The 22,515-nt window shown below is 41.5% G+C and overlaps 1 protein-coding gene across 2 annotated transcripts in view; it reads right to left on the reverse strand.

Annotated features, from left to right (window-relative positions):
* The window catches only part of KCNK13 (potassium two pore domain channel subfamily K member 13), a 67,251-nt gene extending 47,399 nt beyond the window's left edge, over positions 1-19,852 (reverse strand). For both annotated transcript variants that reach the window (XR_007907596.1, XM_051806701.1), the window contains exon 1: positions 19,177-19,852. Coding sequence is in view for 1 of the 2 variants with exons in the window: in XM_051806701.1 (XP_051662661.1) it covers positions 19,177-19,519 (343 nt within the window). In the remaining variant the exon portion in view is untranslated. The remainder of the gene's footprint in view (positions 1-19,176) is intronic.
* Between the last annotated feature and the right edge of the window lie 2,663 nt (positions 19,853-22,515).

Here is a 22,515-nt window from a genome sequence, read left to right on the forward strand (position 1 = left end):
CATACCTTTGAGCACTACCTGGCAAGTGTAGCTTGCTGATTTCTTGACACATTTCCCATGCCAAAGCACTGAGTCAATCTTAAGATATTTCAGGATTAAACACAAACCGCTACAATTAACACAACTGGATGTATCATCATGAAAACATTAAATGATCCATTCCTTACAGACATTTCTTTCCTTCCAGATCACATGGTAACTTTTAAGAACAAAGCATCACTTCTCAAGGAATATATACAGTAATACAGAGTTCAGAATAAAGAAAAAATATGGAATCCAAAGTTGTGTAGGTGAGAAACTGTGATAACATTTCCTTTTCTCCTTCCCTATTACGAACTGACTACCAAAAAATAAAAGTGTTGCTGAGTTTCCAAATTCAGGACTTTCTAGACTTAGGAAATGACCACCTGGCTCTAATCTAAGGCAGAAGACCTGTGGCTCAGAACACATTAAGTTCCCAGCAATAATCAATGTCACTGCCTCTATCGGTGAAAAACTAAAATCACAATTAACAGCAAGTTTCATCTCCCAGTGTGCTAAGCAAGAACATTAGCATTGTAAAATGCACAATCACCATTTTTTTTCCTAATGGCAGAGCTATTAATTTCATTGTTATATGGCTCCTGAAGTGAGGGTAAAAGTCTTAGGATGACTTGCATTTCAATATGGAAATCAGGAGAACCTGAGTGCTGCAATCTCATCTTCACACACTTATATTTTCATGGGTACAGGACCACATTGGTAGTGACATTTTCCTAGCAACTAACAAAATTATAAGAACAGCAGGCTTTCTTGCCTATGCCTGCAACACTATTCTTTCTAGCTGTTACTTTATATTGGTTCTAAATGGTGGTTCCAAATTTTTAAAATTATAAATACCTGGATAAATCAGTGAATTTTTTCCATTCTTTACATTTCAAGGCTGATTATTTATCCTGGATTTTCCCTACTGGGTACTGAATGCTCTGATAATTTATGAGCCCCAGGACTAAACTGGGGGATGGAAGACTGAAAATCTCCTCCGCAGAATTTCCCTCAACTGTCTCAAAGGCTGCTTTCTCCAGTAACTGTTTTCTTACAATTGCTGAGAAAAATCCATTGTGTTCTTGATTTTCATTAAATGTGATCATGAGCAATGTCTTATAGCCAAAGATGATTCACTGGATTTTATGGGGAAGGAAAAAATGGCTGCTACATTTTTACCCAGTAAGTTTTTTCACAGTCCCATAACAATGAGAAGAAATGGCACAGGTAACAATAATGATGTCAGATTATAGTGTCTGACAGATGAAAGTAAAGTTTCATCTCACTAATTTTCATAAAAGACTTCAGTTTTGTCTTACCCACTTTCATTTGCTGGTCAGAAGTTGATCAAGTTTTAATTCAAGTATGCATGAATATCCACGGTCTATATTCTTCCTGCTTATCCTTTACATTCTAGTTAATTTAGATTATTATTTACAAAGGAAAACCATTTTTAGACAAAGATCATGGTTTCCCTGCCTAATTCTGTCATGAGAAGCCCTCTATACCTCTGTTGAGCCTATCAATGTACATTTACATAAAACATGTAAATGCAAAAAACATTCTTGCCATGCCTGGCCAGGAACTAACAACAAAGCGATTACACCCACAAACACACTTTGAAGCTCAAGGCTTTCAGAAATCTAAAGAAAAGCTTGGCAGAGGAAAGCCCTGTAGTGATAGCAACTGGGAGGGGAAAAAATATATATAGTATTAGTTGGGCTTCGCAATAAAATAGAGTTTATGTGACAACCCGCCTATCTCTCTGATTATCAGTCAGTCATATTCAGCTTGACTAATTTTTGGAGCTGTTGATCAGTCTCTGTCACATCTGAAACTGGGCTAGAAGTCTCCAAGATATTTATGATCCTACAGATTTTCTGACAATAAGAGTTTGGGTAACAGACAGAGATGCTATTTCATGTTATTATAAAACAAGAGCAGCCTGATAAAACTTCTGTATATTATGTTTGACAGAGATCAGCATATTCACACTGCCAAGCATTTAGCAATGTAGCTCTTGACAAGGTCATGTAGCTCTTGATAAGTCAGCATGTGCTGACTTTTGTGAAATAAAGGGGATCAGAAGATACTCAATGTTTCCTGGAGCAAGAGTTGGCTGAGGGAATAAAAGGAATAAATGAAAGGAAACTGAGTTCAGGTAAAAAATTAAAATTAAAAAGAAATCTGATAGAATGGATAGAATCTTAATTTTCAATAAATCCTCGGAAACATCTAGGCCGTTTGGGATGTGACATACCCACAGTTCAGTTGAAAACTAAGTTACAACCTCTGCTTTGTTTCCTGAGGTTATTACCAGATGTGTCAGTGCACCTGGTACAACTAGAACCATCTTCAAAAACACCCCTAAAATCAGTTCCTCTACATGGACTACCCAGTCATCACTGGTCATCATGTCCCTATGACTTTGATCAGACACACACATTTTGGTGTTCGATACAGGAGTATTACTCCTGCCTTTTGATTACCTACCAAACACAGAAGTCAGCTAAAGAACTGAACATGCTATCTGGAAACAGGAAAATCCCATATCAAAAACAATGATAAATTTGAGGAAAATTTTGCAGATTTGGTTCATTTCTATTTACTACTTCACTTGTGTGTAGGTGTGTAAATGAATGCAGGTTGTCTATGCCATGGTGTGTGTCAAATACACGTTCACACAGGTGGCACAATAGCCTGGGCAGCCCTCCTCTGTAACTTCTGCAAAGGAAGGAATCTGTAAGATTAGAAATCTTCATTTCTAAGTGCTGATGCACTGAAAAAAGCAATTTCTACCCAAGTCTAAGCTAATATCACAGCCCGGCACCTGCAGATTAGCACGGCCTGTAGGCGTGATGGCCCTGGCAGCACGTCAAGGCAGTCGCTGGCAGTGCAGCCCACGAGCCAAGACCTTGGGATAGGAAACCATGCAGTTTACACTTCACACTTCAGGCACACAGTTGAATAATGACCATGAAACTGTTACTGCCATGGTTCATTATGTCATATCAAAATGGACAATGATTGTTTTTTCAACAAAATACTCTTAATTTAATGAAACTGAACTGACATCCATTACAATCCAGAAAGGTTCAAAGGAGATAATAATGACTGAAATACTGCACGGTTGTTGTTTTTATTGCTGATCTGTGCATGTTTTGACAGTAATCACTGAACCCTTTGATAGTTCCAGAGGTTCCCATGGTGCTGCTATGAGAAGTTTTGGCAGATTTTGCAGTCCTCAGATCAACAGCAGGAGGATTTACTCAACAGCAAGTATTGGGTTTATTCTTTTACTTCACACATCGGAGCTTCAAGCCCATGTATTTTTTGTCATAATACTTTAAAAAGAAAATTTTAAAAGTAAAATTAAATGGACACTAAAAACTTGAAATCTAATCAATCTAAAAAATAGCTACTTTTTTCTCCTGAGGTTGGTTGTGGTTTTACAGAATACTTCACTTGTTTCACCTCACTTTAAGAAATGACACTATCAAGAAAACTAGCTATACTTCACTCTCCTGTAAAGAAATAAATGTAGAAAAAAAAGCAAAAAAGAAGTTTCAAATACATTTATTATATGTTTTGTGTGTCATTGCAGAAGAAAAAGAATAAAACTCGTTTCTGCAGAGACATGTTTATATTTTTTGCTTGACCCTAGTAAGGAAGTAAGTCATTCTGTTACTTCAGGGTCGTTACAGAGGATGTGTAAAATTAAGCACTTGCGTAAATTTGGACTGTATTTCAGATTGTATTGCATTGTTTCTCCACAAAATATCCAAAGCACCTAAATATGAGTTGCCATGAATACCCTACAGCAATTCAGCCTGACTATCCAACCCTTGTGTTCTAGAAGTCATGCAAAGAAATCCAGAGTCACAGAATATTCTGAGTTGGAAGGGATGATGCCTAAACTCTCTTTGCATCCTTGATTTATATTTGTTGACTTTATTAGGCACTGGCAATTATGAATTCTGTTCAGAATCACTAGTAGTGGTGCCTAATTTTATTGCATGTAGCAGGCAAGGAGTGAAGTAACCAATCATCTGGGAAGTCAGAAGCTTCAACTCTAAGTCCTACTTGGCCACAGGGAGGCTTCAAGCATTGCTTTCGTTCCCCAGAGCAGTATTTAAACCACCAACTTGAACACAAGGTTGGGACCAAGCCTTTTCTGTCCCTTTTTAGGGACCTGGGCCAAAATGCTGACTATAACAGGAAGAGGAACGGAGCATGGACATAGAGCTGACAGGGAAGATGATTGTGTCACCTCTACTCTTTAATTTTACCAGTATAGCAAAGTCCTGACACCAATTGTCACCACTTATGACTGCTGTTAAAGGAATCATTTTTCATCCCTGCCCTAGGAAAATGAGGTTCTTCACATGCATCTGCTCCTGGAAAAACCACTTCTATTAGTTCCTTAGCTTATCCCTCAGGATAGCTGGCTCAGGTAAAAGCCCTAGAGAGCTTCTGCATAGCTCTGTTCTAGAGAAGCACTCTTCAGAGAAGCCAACACAGCCCAAAAGCCTCAGTCATGCCTCTGTTGCCATCAGGGGCAAGGTAATGGTCAAGAACAAATGAACAAGTAGACAATAAGGAAAGAAAAAGGGGTAGGAAAGGAAGATTGGGTGCAAAGTCTGTGGCTGTTGAAAGCGATTACATACAAAGTGCAAAAACCATTCATAGCAGTGCCTGTTGGAATCCTGCTGACTTTAGATCCCACAGCTTTACTGAGTCCTGAAATAAAAAACAAGACCCAGGGAGGCTCTGAGAGGGATATTCTTCTCTGCACAGACTAGTTGCAAATACTACACTCTCCATTTTAGAAATAAACCTCTGAAATGAAAAACCCTACAGCTACTGCTTCTGTTTGACCAAAACTGAATTCATCATTTTAGAAAACAAAACCTAATCAGTTCATGGTATTTCATGGTCTGACCCAGTGTTTAATTATGCATCTACTCTGCTGAGTATTTTATTCTTCTATACTGCTTAGTTTTGTGGGATCTTGCATAGGTTTACTTTTTGTAAGTCTTCTGAAAGGGCAAGTGCTAAAGACAGTACATTGCTAGAAAATTAGTAATTGTATTGTTCAGAAGTATTTGCCATTCTTTCAAAATGGCTGTCACTCCAAGTACTTAAAAGTTGTTTTTTATGCAATTGAGGCTTTTGCTTCTCTCTACAGGTCTTTGATCACCTCCTAATTAAAGAAGTAATGACAATCAATTCTGTTTACATCTAACACAAAGCATGTTATTAAAGTTTGTCATTACCCATTTTCCTTTCTTGCATGAACATTTTCTGCATCACTGCTGCTGAGCATTAACCAGTACAGTTATTCCACTTAAATATTTTTATTAAGTGGCAATTATATATGAAGAGCTGAAATGTCTGCAGAACTCACGACTCTCAGGATGCTTCATTAAAGCGAAGTTAACAAAATACTTAAAATGCACCAGGATCCTGTTGTTTTGCTCTGGGTAAACAATTAAAACAATTAAAACAATGAAAGGGAACTACACACCTCTCATGGTCTACATCCATGTTTGATCACTGGTTTGAGTTATCTGTTCTCTGAGTCAGAGCCCTGCAACAGCACAAGCCCCAGAAATGGTGGGGAGGGCAAACTTCACTTTCTTATGTTCCTGTTGATCAGCACTGTTGGGTTTTTTGCCAAGGAGAATTTGAATTTAGTTCTGTGGTTAAGACAGAGTCTTCTGACATCCTCTATGGAACAAAAAAATTTGTTTTCTCTGTATTCAAGTAAGATTCTATTGGCCACCATAGATGAACTTCACCAGGCAGAACACACTGCCTTCTTACCAAGTCCCATAATAGTTACTTGACTTGAAGAAAAGCCCTTGTTGCCAGAGGCTTGATTACTTTCTAATTTTAAAAAAGGGTATCTTTTAAAGGTGAAAAACAATAGTGGAACAAAGAAAGAAAATTACTTATATTCTAATTGTTTCTGCGTAGTAGAATTAACTAGGAATTTTCTAACAAAACATTTTTTTCATGGAGTATAACAAAGCTTCAAACCCAAGTGATTCATGGAAACATTTTGGTTTTGACATATTTTTCCCAAAACAGAAACAGGATTCTGACAATTGAGAAGCCATCTTCCTTAGTGGTCTGCTAAAACCCCCTGTTTTCTTGTGTGTGTCTCAGAGACAGCCCTGCTCTGTGCGCTGTCTGGTGACAAGTAAGAGCCCAAGCAACAGTTTGTTGTAGAGCCAGAGGTTCATGACAGCCCAGCTGTGCTGGCAGCTCTCAGACACACAGCACTCCTTAGGCTCCTCTTGACATGGGGAGAAACTACCCTTATTCCAGGAAAAGTCTCCGACTGTCCCAATACCAGAAACGTTCCAAAACCCACTCTTTTTCAGATTCAGCAAGTGGAGTCCTTGGGGCACTTGGCAGCATGCAAGTGCTGCCCTATCTGTCTGCTCCATGTCACTCTGAAAAATGAGGACAAAATGAAGTATTCCTGCAGATAGCTTTTGTATATGATCTGTAGAAACTTTTGGACTCCCAGTGCAAATATTATCTTGAGCCTGAACAGCTCCACTAGGTCACCTGGTCCCTGTAACTCCTTTGAACATGGTGCTAATTGCAAACTGTCCTCTTGCACTCTGAGCACCAACTCTGTGCCCTGGGACAGTTGCAGAGTTAAGGGGTTTACTGGGCCAATTACTGACTGACTACCAGCCAGCTCCTTTCTCAAAGAGTATCTGCTTTGTAAGCAGTTCTGCTAAGAAACACATTTTCATTTTATACATTAGTCTGTATTAAGCAGTAGCATTGCAGAAATGAAGTCACAGATATTCTGCAGCCTAATTTACCATTAAAGAGCAGACAAAATGATGACCAAATGTTTGGATTTACAAGAACTCAGATAAAGAGGAATACTCATTATTCCAGGTCAGAAGATGAAATTCAGCTGCTGTCAGGAGGAGACTTAATACCCATCTCTCTGTAGCTGGTTATCTGGACACCATAATTTTAGCATTACAGCAGAATAAAGGGTCAGGGCCCACTAGGCATTGCATGGAAAATAAGACTTACAGAATAGAACTGAAGAATGAGGAAAAAATATTTTTGTCAGAAACAAGTCCTTCCTCAGCTACAAGAGGCATAATTCCAAGGTAGTGGGGGACTAGTGGACTGGATACTGAGAAGCAGTAAGACATATCCCCCATCCCTGGATACAGGAGACTCCTACAGTAGCCAGTATTAGCAAAGAACTTCTACACACTGCTTTGAAGAGAGCATCTTCCTTCTCACAAATCACAGGCATCAACCATGGCATGAGGGTTCAGTTTTGCCAGTTATATAGTTTGGGCACAGCTCCTTGGGCATAGCTCCATTTAATAGATAGGATAAGAATCAGAACAGCAGGGGGTGGGGAGAAAAAGGGACTGTATTTTTAACCAAGATGCAATTAAGATGAAAGGTTAATAAATGATGTGATTTTAATGCTTCAGCCCAACCAGACAAGTCTCCCCTGCCGTGCATACTCATTGTTTTCCTGTAAATTCATAGCCCTTTACATTTATTTCTTTCTTCCACAGCTATTTTAACTTACAGCTTAGTCACTTGACCTTTCTAATATCATAGCAAGGCAAAATGTGGCTTCTGACACCCAGAGTCTCCTTGCTGCAGATAGCTATACCTCCGACCTGCACTTGGAGCATATGTTGGGAAGTGCTTATGGAAGTTAGAGCAGTGTTTCTGCTTATCCATATTTCTTGCTTTCATTTCTCTCTCTGCTGACTGGGTCCTAATTCTCTGTCACCTCTAAGATACCTCAAATTAATACTTTAATGTGTGTCATGCTTTTTTTTTTTTTAATTATTCATTTTGTCAGAAGTTGACATGATTTTGTCAGGATTGCAAACACTAGCCAATGCTCCCTCTTTAATCTGCTGGGGAGGTAATTCTAGCTATGAGACTGTTGTATCTCACAGCTATAGAAGCAAATAAACATGTAGAAAAATGAGCCGATATTTTTGTATGCTTCTAGATACTCATTTTCCTGCTTGATTTGGGCTACTTCCCATTACTTTGTTCTTATGAAACATGCTCTGTCATGGAAAAAAATAATCTGTTTGCAACTGAAAGTGCTGCTGATACAATGCATTGCTTTAGGAAAAGAAAAAAAAAGAGATGAAAAAACACTACTTTTGTTCATTTATTCTAACCAGCACTACCCTAGTATGCTCAGAATTACACCCCAGATGATCAGAGAGACTGCCCTACTGCAAGGGAATTTTCTCCTGAGCAACTGGGTGGGGTGGGGTATGAGTGGCTATGGGTGTGTGTGGGTGTGTGCAAATGGATCATCCCAGGGACCCCACTGAATCAGCGCGGTTTTGAATTCCAGCTAGGATTGCACAAGAGACTCTGACAAGGATGCCCCAAAAATATGCAGAGTCGGTGATAGTTATTGCACTTGTTGAGCCCTTTCCTCATCAACTTTGGTGGCTGCTTAAATACCAATCTGGCTGTTTCAGAGCAAAGTGACTCCTTATGCTGGAGGAGAATTTTCTGCCATCAAGATTGGTCCTGTCAGAGGAACTCATAGTGCAGCTGTAACAACATGATCTATATCTCCATGACAAGAACTGTGCAGAAATCTGCATAATTTTTTTAATCCTTGGGAAGGTTTCCAGCATGCTTGGGAGAGCCTGGGAGAAGGTTCCAAGTAGGAATGCCAGGTTGAAGCTGAGACAAGACAGAAGCGATGTATATTGAGAGGCCATTTTTACCTGAAATATGTTCCTGGTTCACATTAGTTCCTTGTTCACAAAATTCTTACAAAGGCCATAGGATGGGTCCCATCCCTAGCCATACATGTTGAAGATGAAGTTTTAAGTTCACAGCTCTTGTTTACAATGAAATTATGTAAATTTTAAGCCTTTGCCACAGTTAAAGTAAAATTAACTGTATCTACTCCAAGTGACAATATTTTCTACATATGCTCTGATTAAAATGTTTCCCATTGAAATAGTGAGAAGAATAGCATTCCCTGTGTGAAATAAATGGAGAGACATTGTTAATGAATGGATTCTGTCATTATATTACAGGTATTTCATCTTCAGGAACTACAGATACGCCAGTTAGCAACAAAGCCTCACGCTGTAAGTCATTGATAAAGAAATTAAATGTTGTAGGAACAAGTACCTCTGTGATGCTCTAACTGTCATGTGTAAGGGACAAAATCTATCTTAGGACTGGTTATAGAATAATGGAATTATTTTGGTTTGAAAAGACCTTTATGATCATTGAGTCCAATTGCTAACCTGACACTGCCGAGTGCACCATTAAATCAAGCAGTTCAAGAACATGCAAGCCAGAAGATTTTGGAGCACAGCATCATTGTCTATACTGAAAACACTCTATCCAAACCTATGCCTTCAAAATACCTGAAGTACCTGTGAATGAAGGACAAAGGCATTTAGCCTGGAAAATATTCAGTGGCACTAAAAGACAGCTGGATCACTTCAGTTTGAGCAAGGCACAGTGAGTACCTGCGCCGCTGGTGAAGCTCAGCAGGTGACTCTAAGCTTGTGATCCTCATCCTAAACCCTTGCCTGCTACTAGCCCATTACAAGGGGCTTTTTTTCTGAAGTTGCCTTGATCACTACTGGCCATCCTCTCCTCATTTCTGCCAGCTCACTGCCCAGGCATCTTCTTTAAAAAGAGTGGTGATACCCAGATGACTGCAGCTCTGCCTTTAAGCATGGACAGAAGGTTAAAAGTAGGATTTACATGTCCTTTTCTAGGACATGTTTAGGTTAATGAGCCTCAGAGATAACGGGAAAGAACTCTGGGAAGAACAAATACATAAACTAGTATTAATAGATAATATTTGATGGGTTTTATTCAATAGAAACAAAATTTGATTTTAAAAGTGCAAGTCTGTTATGAAACATAACTGTAAAATCACCTAGTAAACAAAGCAGATCTGTTCTGTGTGTATTCTGAGGCATACCAATGTTTTCCTTAGGGAGAGCAGGCTCTGCAACAGGTTGTATGAAACATAGTATTTATTCCTTTGAATGTTGGTAAGATTAAAAAATAATCTTTCAATTATTTGCAATTTCATCAGTGCAACAGCCCTCCAAGATAAGATATAAACCTGTAGACTAAATAAAATCTTATTTCCAAAACTAGTATTTTGTCCTTGATTTGGGTAGTAAAACACTTCACTCTCTATATAGAAGTACAGTGCAAAAGATGGCTGCTTTAGAACTGATTGGAAACTCACCCATCTTGTTGTTTACATGCTCAATTTTAAATACATCAGAAAAACAGTTCAAAAGTTTCTTCAATAAAATCTTATCCAGTTAATTTCTTTTCCCAGTACTCTCCTGAATTAGCTCTTGAAGGAGGAGATAATTCATTCAGGAGGAGGAACAGAGAAAAGCCATCACTAATAGGAGCATTTCTCCTTATAAAATTTGAAAAGTTTGTTTTTTTTTTAATGCAGCTTCAGCTGCATAAATTACAAAATATTTAGTACTTTGTTATGATAAGCATGTTACATGCTACCTCCTATTGTTCTGCCCTTTTGGATTCTAGACAAACAAATTGGAAGAAACAAATGTGGGGAACCTTGAAATTGTCATTAATGGCCATCAAGAGTAACTAAAGGCACTCATGAGTAAATGTTTTATTTCTTTTTGCAATATTTCAATATTATAACTTCTGAAAGTTATATCCCCATGGGATATCAGAGAACAGCCAGAATACACTGTCCAGCTGAAAACATGGGGAGAATTCCTTTTCTGTACCTGTACCAGGAGTATCCAAATTAAAATATAGGCAAGGATAAAGTTTTACCCTTAAAGAGGTGTCAGGACTGTTCTAATGTTACAAGGTTTTGGTTTACATGTTGTCTGAAAGGTAGATCTCCTTCAGCACAAGGATATTTAAATTTGTGGTGAAAGAATGGCCAGTACAGTTCCCTGGAGCACATAGGACAGTCTTAAGAACTTTCTCATTAATCTGCAATCCAAACTTGTATCTGCTGACTCGAGGAAATAGGAATATTGCAGCCTGAGACAGACGATGCAGACTCTAGTTCTGTGGGCAGATGAGAATTCCTGTTTAAAGCATTACACATGAAAGATGAAAGGAAGAAGGGCAGCCTGTGTAACAAAATTAACTCCTACTTAGAAAATAAGAGAAACTGGCCATTACAAAACACTTTTCTTAGAATAAACAGCAAAACGGATTCCAGTGTACAGCATACAGGGAATGAAAAGAGATACGATGTAGGAAGACTACAAAAGGAAGTTATATTAAAAAAAGGAATTAATTTGCAATATGAAAGAAAAGTTGCATTTAAAGAGAAGATTCTACCTTAACAGCATTTTTCTATTTATATTTTATAGAAATAACTTCAGGAAAAAAAAGTTTCTGCTTCTAACTGGATTATAACATTTCCTTATTTTCAAAACAATTCGTGGAACATGGTTTCACTCTAACCAAGCTGTTTAAGATTTTTAAGCTTGACTATACAAATTACTTTATCTGTGTGCATAAGAACACAAAATTCAATATCATGCCTGTTTGGCAGGCATTGTCCTCTACCAGAGAAAATGAATGAAGCTCAGCTGTCCATACAGGCAGGCATGAATGACAGAATCACAAGCACAGATGTACACAAGGAACAGTTTATTTTAGCAAGAAGGCTGGACAGCTGTTGCTGTGAAGTTCCGACTAATTACTGCAAAAGAGTGTTGCAGAAAAGTACAAAAAAGATGCAAATTTATGCTCAAAATAGAAAACTTTTCTTTAGTCTGTACCTTTAGTACTTTTAAATTCAATCTTTTGCTACTACTTGGGGGTTTTTTTTACAATGTTACAGTTTTACTCTGAAGGAATATATACTTGCCACTTCTTTTGTTTTCTAATAACTGATGACTATCAGATTATCAGCAGAACCGTTTTCTGTTAAAAACTATCACACTTAAAATAGGCATGATTATTTTTGTGTGAATAAAATCACACTTAAGGTCTTATTAACATTCTCATTGTGAGGACAAAACCACCTCAAACTCAAAATTGGTTTGAGGTTGCAAAAAGCCTAGGCTATATTTGCAATCAACAGCACCTACTGATATACTGAATTTTCACAAGTCAAGAAGACTGAAACATTTTCACAAGCCATATTCTGTCTTCAGGGATGGCAGTGTGAAATCAGTGGAACACTTATGTCTCACGAATGCTATAAAAATTGCAATGTTATAATCCTAAATATATCTTCTGGCAATCTAAATTACAGAATAATATTTGAAAGATATTTTACCATTCATATACAAAATTATTTTTTTTCATTTTTAATATTGAAAAAATTCTGTTTGGAAGTATTTTACCACACTGAAAAAGCTTTAATATATTAACTGTTAGTGTATCAGTCACCTGAACAAATGCTTCACTTTAACAGCTGAAATAATTCCACTGAGCAAACAGTGCTATCTATAAGTAAACATAAATAGCAACAAAGCCTTTGTTTCCAGTATTTTATATCTTGACCAAATTATTCTAAATCACTTAAGACAGTCAGCTAATGCTGAGATTCAAGTTTGCAAACCTTTCCCCAGCATTTATGATTTAATTTAGGACAAATTTCTCCTTCTTTGTATATGTGGCTTAATCCAAGTCAAAATAATTATTTTATATTAATAACTATAATATAAATCATTACTTGAACTGACTAGTTATTAATCACTTAAGTCAATGTAGTTTCTCTTTTTTTTTTTAAACAGCATCACTATTCAGCATACCCAGACCATTTTTATTCCTAGAATTCATTCACTGGACAAACTAAGACTGCTCCTATAACCAGCCAGTAATTTGTTTAAATTAGTGTTTTTCTTTTCTTCATCCAACTTATCCCACTTCATGGTACGTCTACTGTTCTCAGCCCTGATTCAGCTTCTGCTTTCAATTAAAAGAGCAATTTTTCCTCCAGGAAATAGGAAAACTTAGCATTGCATGTGTCACTGCTCCAGTCAGAAAACCTCACTTGCTGAGTGCTGCAGTACATAAAACTATCTCCAGTTCAGCCTGCAGCATATGCTCCTTAGGGATCTTCTGGCTGGGAAAATTATAGATGCCTTAGAAGTAAGTCTTAGGCAGACACAGTAGAATTTTAGCAGCGATATCAGTTCACAATGTGCATAGGCCAAGAGCAGCCTGGCTGGAGAATGGACCCATTCTCCAGTTGGCCCATCTGGGGAAATCCAACACCTACTGGAGCTTTCCTTGGCCCAGTGTTTGTATGCTCAGTCTGCCAGGGAGTTGCAAAGGCAGCCATGAGCACGATGTGCTCCTCATCTCTGTCTCTGCAAAGGGCTGCAGTGGAATAGCCTGGGGATGGAGACTCCTTCCAATTGTCCACCCAGTGAACTGGCAACATTTCCTTCAGGCACACAGAGCTCCTACAAAGGTCCCTGCTGCGTGCCAACTGAAGGACTATGTTCCATTTTCAGCAGTGTTTTGTGCAAAAAAAGGACAATAGGAGTACTTTCCTCATGCTCTTTGTCTCCAAAACATACCACTGTATGAAACACAAGCAGAGGGAGGTACAGTTAATTACATCTGCCAAAACACAGACTTCCAGCAAAGTCCTTCCTTGCAGGACTAAGTTCTTTAAAGTAACATTCTGTTTATTTTTAGCTGCTTTTTTGATGACTATTTTTCCATCCAGTTTTTTTTCCTTTCAGCAGCAGTTATTGTTATATCTGACCTCATTGCTTTAATTAAGTAAGTGCTTCTCAGTCCATGATCAGTTCTATTTTGGGCTGGTTTAAAGTTTATTTAATTTGAGATGTATACTAAACAGGGCAGCATAATTGCACATTGTAATTCTTTTGGGGTGCCTGGTTAACCTGAGCGTAAGGGACTCTGGATAAAGTCTCTATGGCATTCCTAGGGAGACTGTACAATTGCTTCACTTCACTTAGGAAACTTTTTTCCTTATACAACCTGAATCTTCTTTGTTGCAATTTAAGCCTAGTCTTTGAAAATTCCTTCCTTCCATCATCCATTTCTCAAAGACTGGCAAAATGCTTGTCATTTTAAGTCACCCAGAATTTCAGCCCCTTCCATAAGTTGCCAAGGTGCTCCTTATTGTTTTAGCAATTTCTTTGAATATTCTAGAATACAGTTGATTTGGCCTAAATGATTTGAAAAGGTCTGACAGATTTAGGGATTCTAACCTGTTCTTTCACTTTCCTCTTTCTCACAAGTGTTAATTGTACCACACATTACTTCAGAGTTGACCTTTTCAGAAGACTGATGCAGAAAAAACCATTAAACATTTCAGCCTTCTTGGAATCATTTGTTGAGAGCTCTTCCTCTTTTCTATACAGCAGACCAATGTTTTTCTTAGTCTTTTTCACCAGTATTGTGCTGATGAATCAGTTCACATAACCCTTGACACCCCTTGCTAATAGCATAATTTTGTATCTGTTCCCTGTATTTCCATATTATTCCTTTTATTTGTCTTCACTGATCTAATTTTCTACGCATTCTCTATATGCTTCCTTCTTGTGACAGAGAACAACAAGTAACTTAAAATTTAGACACGTGTGTCTTTTATTACATCTCCTGTCCTTTTACATCTCACATTTGGATCCCATGAGCCAGCATCATTCACATCTCTTGTCCAGAAAACTGATAGCCTGCCTTCTTTAGTTTTGGTTCCTCTGAGATTCCAAATTGCAAATTTCTCTTTATGGAAAGTTTTGTTCTCAAAATCCCCTGTTTTCCTGTACTTTCTCCTTCTTCTCTAAAGACTAATGAACTCTGCCACTCTGTGGTCACAGAAGTTGCCTTCTACACTTCTTAGGTTAAATTCAAATCCAGAAAGCTTTTTCTAAAGTTGCTTATATGTTTCAAAAACTTGGTAGAGAACTTGTGCTCTGCTCCCAGCACATACACCTGTAAATAGAGAAATGCCCTATTATGATAAAATCATGCCCTGGAGAATGCCAACTCCTCACAAAAAGAACTAATTCCAGTCTTCTTGAAAAGGTGTAACCACTAACACTATTTCCTTTACAGAGCACAGATCTCATTTAAGAGAGAGAGAGAACCTGTGGCAGAGACATTAGAGTCATGTTGTCAGCAGGGGTGTGTTGATCTGGTTCTGCTGCTGCCTGGGTGCCCATCTGTAGGTTGGTAAGGTGGGATTTATTTCACCTACATTTCAACACTAAATTTCAACACTAGTATAAATATCAACCTTTGCACTTGGCACATCAGTTGTTTTATTCCAGTAAGGGAAGAGGAACAGGCACATTAGGACACATTAATTCATCTGACTTACTTCAGATCATCATCATCATGGCTGGGCTTTGTGAACGAAGATTTGGGGAGGGCTCTACCCATGTTTGTTACAAGCACACTGGTGGCTAAAAAGGCCAATATGAGATAAGCACGTCCAGTTGCAAAAGGCAGCAGAAAGATTCCTTAGGTGGTATATTCTGCAAGGCACGAAACTTTCTGCGTTGTCTTTTCTCCTCAAGGGTGATCCTGTGTGCTTTCTCAAAAGCATCAGCAGTGTTATAGATGGTGTGTCTCCAGGCCTCCCAACTGGAGGCCAGAGTAGACCAGTTATGGTGATCAATATGGCCGAGGTTGAGATGTTGTTTCAGGGAGTCCTTGTATCTCCTCTTCGGGGCTCCTCTCATGCAGCAGCCGGTGGCAAGTTCACCATAAAGCAGGATCTTAGGGAGGCGGTGGTTCTTCATCCTGGAGATGTGCCCTGCCCAGCGCAGCTGTGTTCTCAGCAACATGTTAGGTAGGAGAACAAGGCACCTTGTGCTGCACAAATTTAAATAAGCACAGCATCGCCAGCCAGTCAAGGGAGGTGATTGTCCTGCTCTACCCTGTTTTGGTGCGGCCTCACCTCGAGACCTGTGTGCAGTTTTGGTCACCAAAATACAAGAAAGATATTAAACTATTAGAGAACATCCAAAGGAGGACCATGAATACAGTGAAGGGCTTAGAGGGGAAGCCTTATGAGGAGCGGCTGAGGTAGCTTGGTTTATTCAGCCTGGAGAAGAGGAGACTGAGGGGACACCTCTTCATAGTCCACAACTTCCTCATGAGGGGAAGCAGAGAGGCAGGCATTGATCTCTTCTCTGTGGTGACCAGTGACAGGACCTGAGGGAATGGCCTGAAGTTATGTCAGAGGAGGCTTAGATTGGACATTAGAAAAAGGTTCTTCACCCAGAGGGTGGTTGGGCACTGGAACAGGTTCCCCAGAGAAGTGGTCACCGTACCAAGCCTGACAGAGTTCAAGAAGCATTGGGACAATGCTCTCAGGTACACGGTTTGACTCTTTGGGTGTCCTGTGCAGAGCCAGGAGTTGGACTTGATGCTCCTTGTGGCTCCCTCAATTTTAGGTGTGTAAAATAAAATCTATTGTTAGGACACCAGTATGGTTGACACACGAGTGTGGTTGCAGAGCCTGCAGGAAAATGCTCCTGAGTGGCACATCTGAGGGGACCTGGTCGAAGCAGGATCCTGTGAATGCCTGGAGATCCCAGTCCACAGCACAAGCTAAGTTAAAGCATTGAAATGCACAATCAGTCTCACAAAGCAGAAGTGCTACTGAGAAGATTACGAAAGAGATATGCCACAGAATCACAGAATATGCTGAGTTGGAAGGCGCCCACAAGGATCATCAAGTCCAACTCCTGGCTCTGCACAGGACCATCCCCAAGAGTTGCACCATGTGCCTGAGAGTATTGTCCCAATGCTTCTTGAACTCTGTCAGGCTTGGTGCTGTGACCACTTCCCTAGGGAGCCTGTTCCAGTGCCCAACCACCCTCTGGGTGAGGAACCTTTTTCTAATATCCAACCTAAACCTTCCCTGACACAACTTCAGGCCATTCCCTTGGGTCCTGTCACCACTGATATGATGAAAGTGTGCAATGACACTGAGTGGATTAAGAAAGAATGATGCAATTCATAAAACACATTGAGAAAGTGCCATCATTGATAAGACTTAGAAAAGCAATGTCAGGTAAAAAGAAGGGAAAGGGTGTAAATTGCCAAAGGCTACAGACCATACAGAGTCTAAAGGAAAAAGGAGTCTTGAGGACTTTTCTGCAGAAACACTGATGGAGCTGTAAAATGGGGGCAATGGAAATCAGCAAGCCAGAGAAATTACCAAAAAGTGTGAGTGGATAAGTGGATACTTGTGTTTGTGAGCAACTACAGTTAGTAATACCACAGATACACTTCTCTCCTTACCAATCTCATTTATAGAAGACATATATTAATGTAGAACTATTAACATGTGAGAAGCAACTGTATCACTGGAAAAGGGGGCTACAACACTGTGGTTTTCTGAATTGAGAGAAGACTGAAGGGACACATTGACAACGGTCTTTGAGTACCTAAGAGGCCATTCTCTGGGTATGAGGGATGGAAAGACAAAAATAACGCAAGTAACTGAACTGCAGTAAGGTAGACATCAGGAAAACCTCAGAGTAATAATGAACAAGGCTGGATTCCTTGTGGAAGCTGTGGAATCTCCAGCAGTGCAGGTATGAAATGGACAATAGCTATCACAAAAAAAAGAAGTCACATATAACTGACCTCTTCTAGGAACACAGGCAAACAAGGTAGATTTTTGAAATCTTATCCTGGCTCTTTATACGATTTTATGACTGTAGCAAAGGTTAGTATAAACATTTTATTTTGATCATACAAGAAGCATGCTTTAAGGGAGATGTTACAGTGGCAAACAAATTACAGACATTCACAAAAATGGGCTTAACAATGTTATAAGTTACTCTAAATCACCAGTTCAGCAGAACAGTGAAGCATAGTTCTTGCGTCCTACAGACTTTAGGTCTAAGGACACAAAACACCCAATCTTGAGGCCTTGAGGAAATATTAAACCAAATCGATGACGCCTTTAACAACAGAATAACCCCAGACCTAAAAAAGTCAGTATTAGGGAGGAGTGTGCTGCAGGACAGCACAAGCTCTCACATATACCACAAAAAGCAAGGCATCTCTAAACTGCTCTTCAGGAAAAAACTGTTAATAGAGATTTCCTAAAGAAATGCTGTTGGAGATTAAACATTCACACCTCAGCGTGCGTTTCACATGTGGAGGGAGTCTAATGTGAACTGGATATACCGTTACTAAGATTTAGTGACCCCATTTGTCACAGTGGTAACTGCACACAGACTGCCTGTCTTTAACTAAAGCAAGCTCCATTTTAACAAGGCTTTTAGCTGTCTGCAGCTGCTCGAATGAAGCCTTTCTGTTGACACCCATGGGCTCCCTGGGGTGCTTATGTCAGTTCCTGGTGCTATCCCTTTTAATCTTAATGTACACCTGTCAGACCCCTCGGAATTTCTATTCAGTATCACCTTCCCCTGAAGGCTCCTTCAGCCAGAATAAACTTGGGTTTACTTATTTATTATTACAGCAAAATAAGCTGTGCCCACTGACTTGATGGTTCTGCCACGGAGAGCCTGAAGAGCGAAAAGCCAAGTGGTTTGAAACCCAGCCTTTCCAAGTTGCACACTTTGCAGCTGGACACCATAAAATCTGTTTCATGGTTCTTGTTAGAACCAAATAATTCTCAGAAAGGGCTCTTCTGATCTTACAGCCTATGAAACAATCTACGTCCAGATCTAACATTTGCTATAAGATTTCCCAGAATTTAAAGACATACAGCGATCGTTCAGAGCTTTCGGCTTTGGATGTGCTGATCTCTCACAAAGTCTGCCACCGCATCCTGGACAAGTTGTTCCGCGCAGGCAAGTGACTGGCGAGGGGAACAGTGTGGTGTCCGCTTCCCTGCCCGCCCGGAGCACGACCCCCAGCGCCAGCCGGTGCTGCCCGGGGCTCCGGGGGCGCTCCCAGAGGCGAGCGCTTCCCGCAAGCGTGGTGCGACCGTGGCAGCGCCTCTTTGACAGGAGAAGGCAAAAAAGGAGCAGCGAATAAACAGAAACATGCCCGGCACCGGCAGGAGCCTGCTGTGAGCCCGGGAGCTGGGGAGGAGGAAAGGGGCTGCGCATCCCCGGCCCCCCCGCCCTGGCCTCGCCACCGCCGCCCCGGTCCCCGCCCGTCCCGCCGCTGCCGCCAGCGCGTCCCGCCGCTCACCGATAGTGGAAACGACGGTGCCCACGAAGTAGAAAGCGCCGGTGAAGTCCCATCGGGGCCGGATGTCATCGACACGGATGCCGGCCACGTTGGCCTCCTCGTACTCCCGGAGAAAGAGCCGGAGCTCGGCGCGGCTGAGGTTGTGGCGCCGGGTGAAGTTCTCCAGCCGTTCCTCCCAGCGCTCCTTGGCCTCCCGCTCCGTGGGCAGCTCGATGGCCGAGAAGACGGCGGCGCCGCACAGCATGTAGAGCACGATCAGCACCGCCAGCAGGAGGAACCGCGCGTTGTCCGCGTTCAGGCGACCCGCGCTGGAGCAGCAGCAGCAGCCGCCGCCACACGCCATCCTCCGCCCCGCGGGACCGGGCTCCGCGCCGCCACGCTACGTCGGGGCCCCGCTGCCGCCGCCGGGCATCACGGCACCGCCCGCCCGCCGTGCGCGGGGCTGTGGGGCTCAGGGCGCCGCGGAGCCCGGCGGCGGCGAGCAGCGCTCCGGGGAGCCGGCCGGCACCTTCGCCCCGGGGGCAGGGCGCGGCGGACGCGCTTCGGGCTGCAGCGCATCCTGCGGGCGAGGGAACCGCCCGTCCCCGTCCCGTCCCGTCCCACAGAGCCTCTCAACCCCACCGCCCGCCGCGCCGGGCTCCCGTGCCCGCCAGTTTCATATCCCCTTCCTGCCCCCGCCCCGAGCACGTCGGAGCGGGGCGCAGGGACAGGCATCGCCAGGCGCCTCCTGCCTGGTGGTGGGGGCGAGGCGGGATCCGCGCCAGCTCGCCCCGCCGCCCTCCCCCGCCGCGGGGCTCCTCCGCCCGGGTCGCGCCCCCGACGGTGTCCTCCACCGCCCCGAGGGTCGCTCCCCGCGGCAGAGGCGCGACCGCCGTCCCCGAGGGTGTCCCCGGTGCTCCAGGAGAGCAGCTGGCAGGGCGGGCCGCCCCGCTGCCTCCACCTCTCACAGGGGGACAAGGGGCTCCCCCTTCCCTCCCGGCCTGTGCTCAGTCCCGGCCGCGGGGCCGAGGAGCGCCCCAGGCAACGGCGCCTCTTATCGAGAGATCGGGAGTGAAACCCTTCAGTCGGTGATATGCCTCTAGTATCAAAGCCATAAAAATTACCGCCCTTTGCCAAAAGAGGGCACCTCCTTCTCCACAGATCTGGTTATCCATCGCCTTCCCGACAAGGTGTTACATCTTCATCCTCCAGCGCTGGGCAGTCAAAGGGAAGTCGTGAAGGGAAGACAGAGGCAGCTCTCCAGCTGCAGTGTGGTTTAAAAAAGCGTTATTTGCAGGTTCAAAGAGCTCTTGATCCAAATCTTCTGGAAATATTCTTACTACAAGAAGAAAAAGCTAAACCTAGCAATATCTGGCAGTTAGTATAGTGCTGAATTCTACTTTAAAATAACTGGAGGCTAGAATTCAGCTCTGTTAAACATATTAGTATATAAACACTTTCCAGTGAAAGACAACCTACATATATTTTTTTTAAATCAGGTTAACAAGCTATTACTGTAACATCTACTCCCCTTCACCTCTTTTCTATTTCTGTTTTCTAATTATGTTGCAGTCAAAATGCAATGGGAATGAACCCTAAGGTCTTAGCAATTAGAAATCCCACACAATGGTAGATACTGGTTGTAAGAGCCATTGATGGTCTCATAGCCTGAGATATATTTGGGTATTGGTCTGAGCCCTGGGGGTGCACAGTGGGCAGTTCTCTGCCAGTGTTTGGGATAGGATCACCAGCTGTGTGGCAACAGCTGCTTGGGCAGCTCATGTTGCACAGTACATCATGTTGCAAGTTTTTATTCCCTCATCATTAGTCTTCAGTATAGACTAACATATGGCAATCAAAATTAGCAGCGATGCTGGAAGACACTAGTGAAAAATAGAAAAACAAGATGCCAGTCAAATTAACCAGACTCTGTGACAAGTGCTAAAGGTAACCACATGCTTCCATAAAAAGTGCTGGTATATCTTTAAAATTATTAATAGTTCCTATTAGAGTAAAAAACTCCCAACCTATTGCCAGTCTTTGCCATCCAGAAAGAAGACAGAACTCAATCAGTGTGCTCCCAGCCAGCATAGGCAGCAGAACTGAGTGAGCACCCTCAGCCCACACTGAAATCTCCACCCACGAAAGCTGTTCTAGGGTGGCTTGGATTAGCACAGTGGGAAAAGGAGCCTTTAACTGTTTGCAACCATGACATCAATGTGATTGCCCAAAGGAATGTGAATAACAATCACACTGTCCTAAGGATTATCCAAGGAAAATTATTCAAAGTTATTAAGTTCCTCCTTATTTACATATTATTTTGTTAGTGTGGAATAGTTATTTTGGTGTTGGTCTTGGGCATAAAGGGAGTTATCACATTAATGCAGGTAAAACCATCTGGCACAGTTTTGAAAGACAATGAAGTTTACTACTGTCACTGGTCATCAAACGTTGCAAGTTCCCTTAATTTGTCAAATTTGATCTTCACCAAACTAAAACACTATGAAGGATATGCAGTGATTTAATCATCTTTCAAAAAAGTGGCTTTTTAAGCGATAGACCAAGAGTGAGTTAATATTGGCTGGAATCCTGAAGAAGAAAATGACAAGAGGCTGGCAAATATCAAAGGCGTGGCACCTTTTGTTGTTTTAAGCTCCTTTTCTTCCTTTATTCCCCTGTTTTAATTAGGGTACTTACTCTGTTAAAGTATTCTTTAGAATACTTTTGTGTAACAAAGGTCACCATTTCCATTGCTCTTGGGTAGGTACCTGAAAAAACTGGAGTGTGTGGAGAGCACAAATAGTGTAATGATGCAGTCACCCATTCAGAACGTTTAAGCAAGGCTGAATAAAAAAATGCAATGTGTTCACTGGCATAAGCTAAAAAATAAAATTAATCTTTTAGTTTCAGGTAAAAAAAGTTGTTAAATATGTTGCTGATATTTAAATTAACCCCAAAGCTAAGTTTGCATCTTGAGAGCCTGAGCCCTGAAAGCATTGCCATTAACCTCAGTACAGCCACTTGTGGCATCATTACCAGGAAACCTGCTATGTCTGTCCTACCCCTCAGCACCACAAGCTCACAGCTCCCCAGTGTCTGTGTGTGTGGGCATTTAGTGACAACAGATTGGTGGTGGTGAATCTTAGCACCATTATAAAATAATAGGAAAAAAAAAATCAATGTACTTACTCATTCTGTTGATAATATTGAATGACAACCCTGTAATTAAGAAAGCTACAGTCACTAGTAATGATTAACAACAAATGTCTGGTCAGAATAGATTTATTATTAATGCATCATCAAATTATTTGGAAGACTCATGCAGGGATTTAGTTACTCTCACTCTTTCATAGGGTCAAT

The sequence above is a fragment of the Manacus candei genome, unplaced genomic scaffold (assembly GCF_025592945.1).
Source record: "Manacus candei isolate 608988 ecotype Guabito, Panama unplaced genomic scaffold, ASM2559294v1 h1tg000067l, whole genome shotgun sequence".
Classification (NCBI taxonomy): Eukaryota; Metazoa; Chordata; class Aves; order Passeriformes; family Pipridae; genus Manacus; species Manacus candei.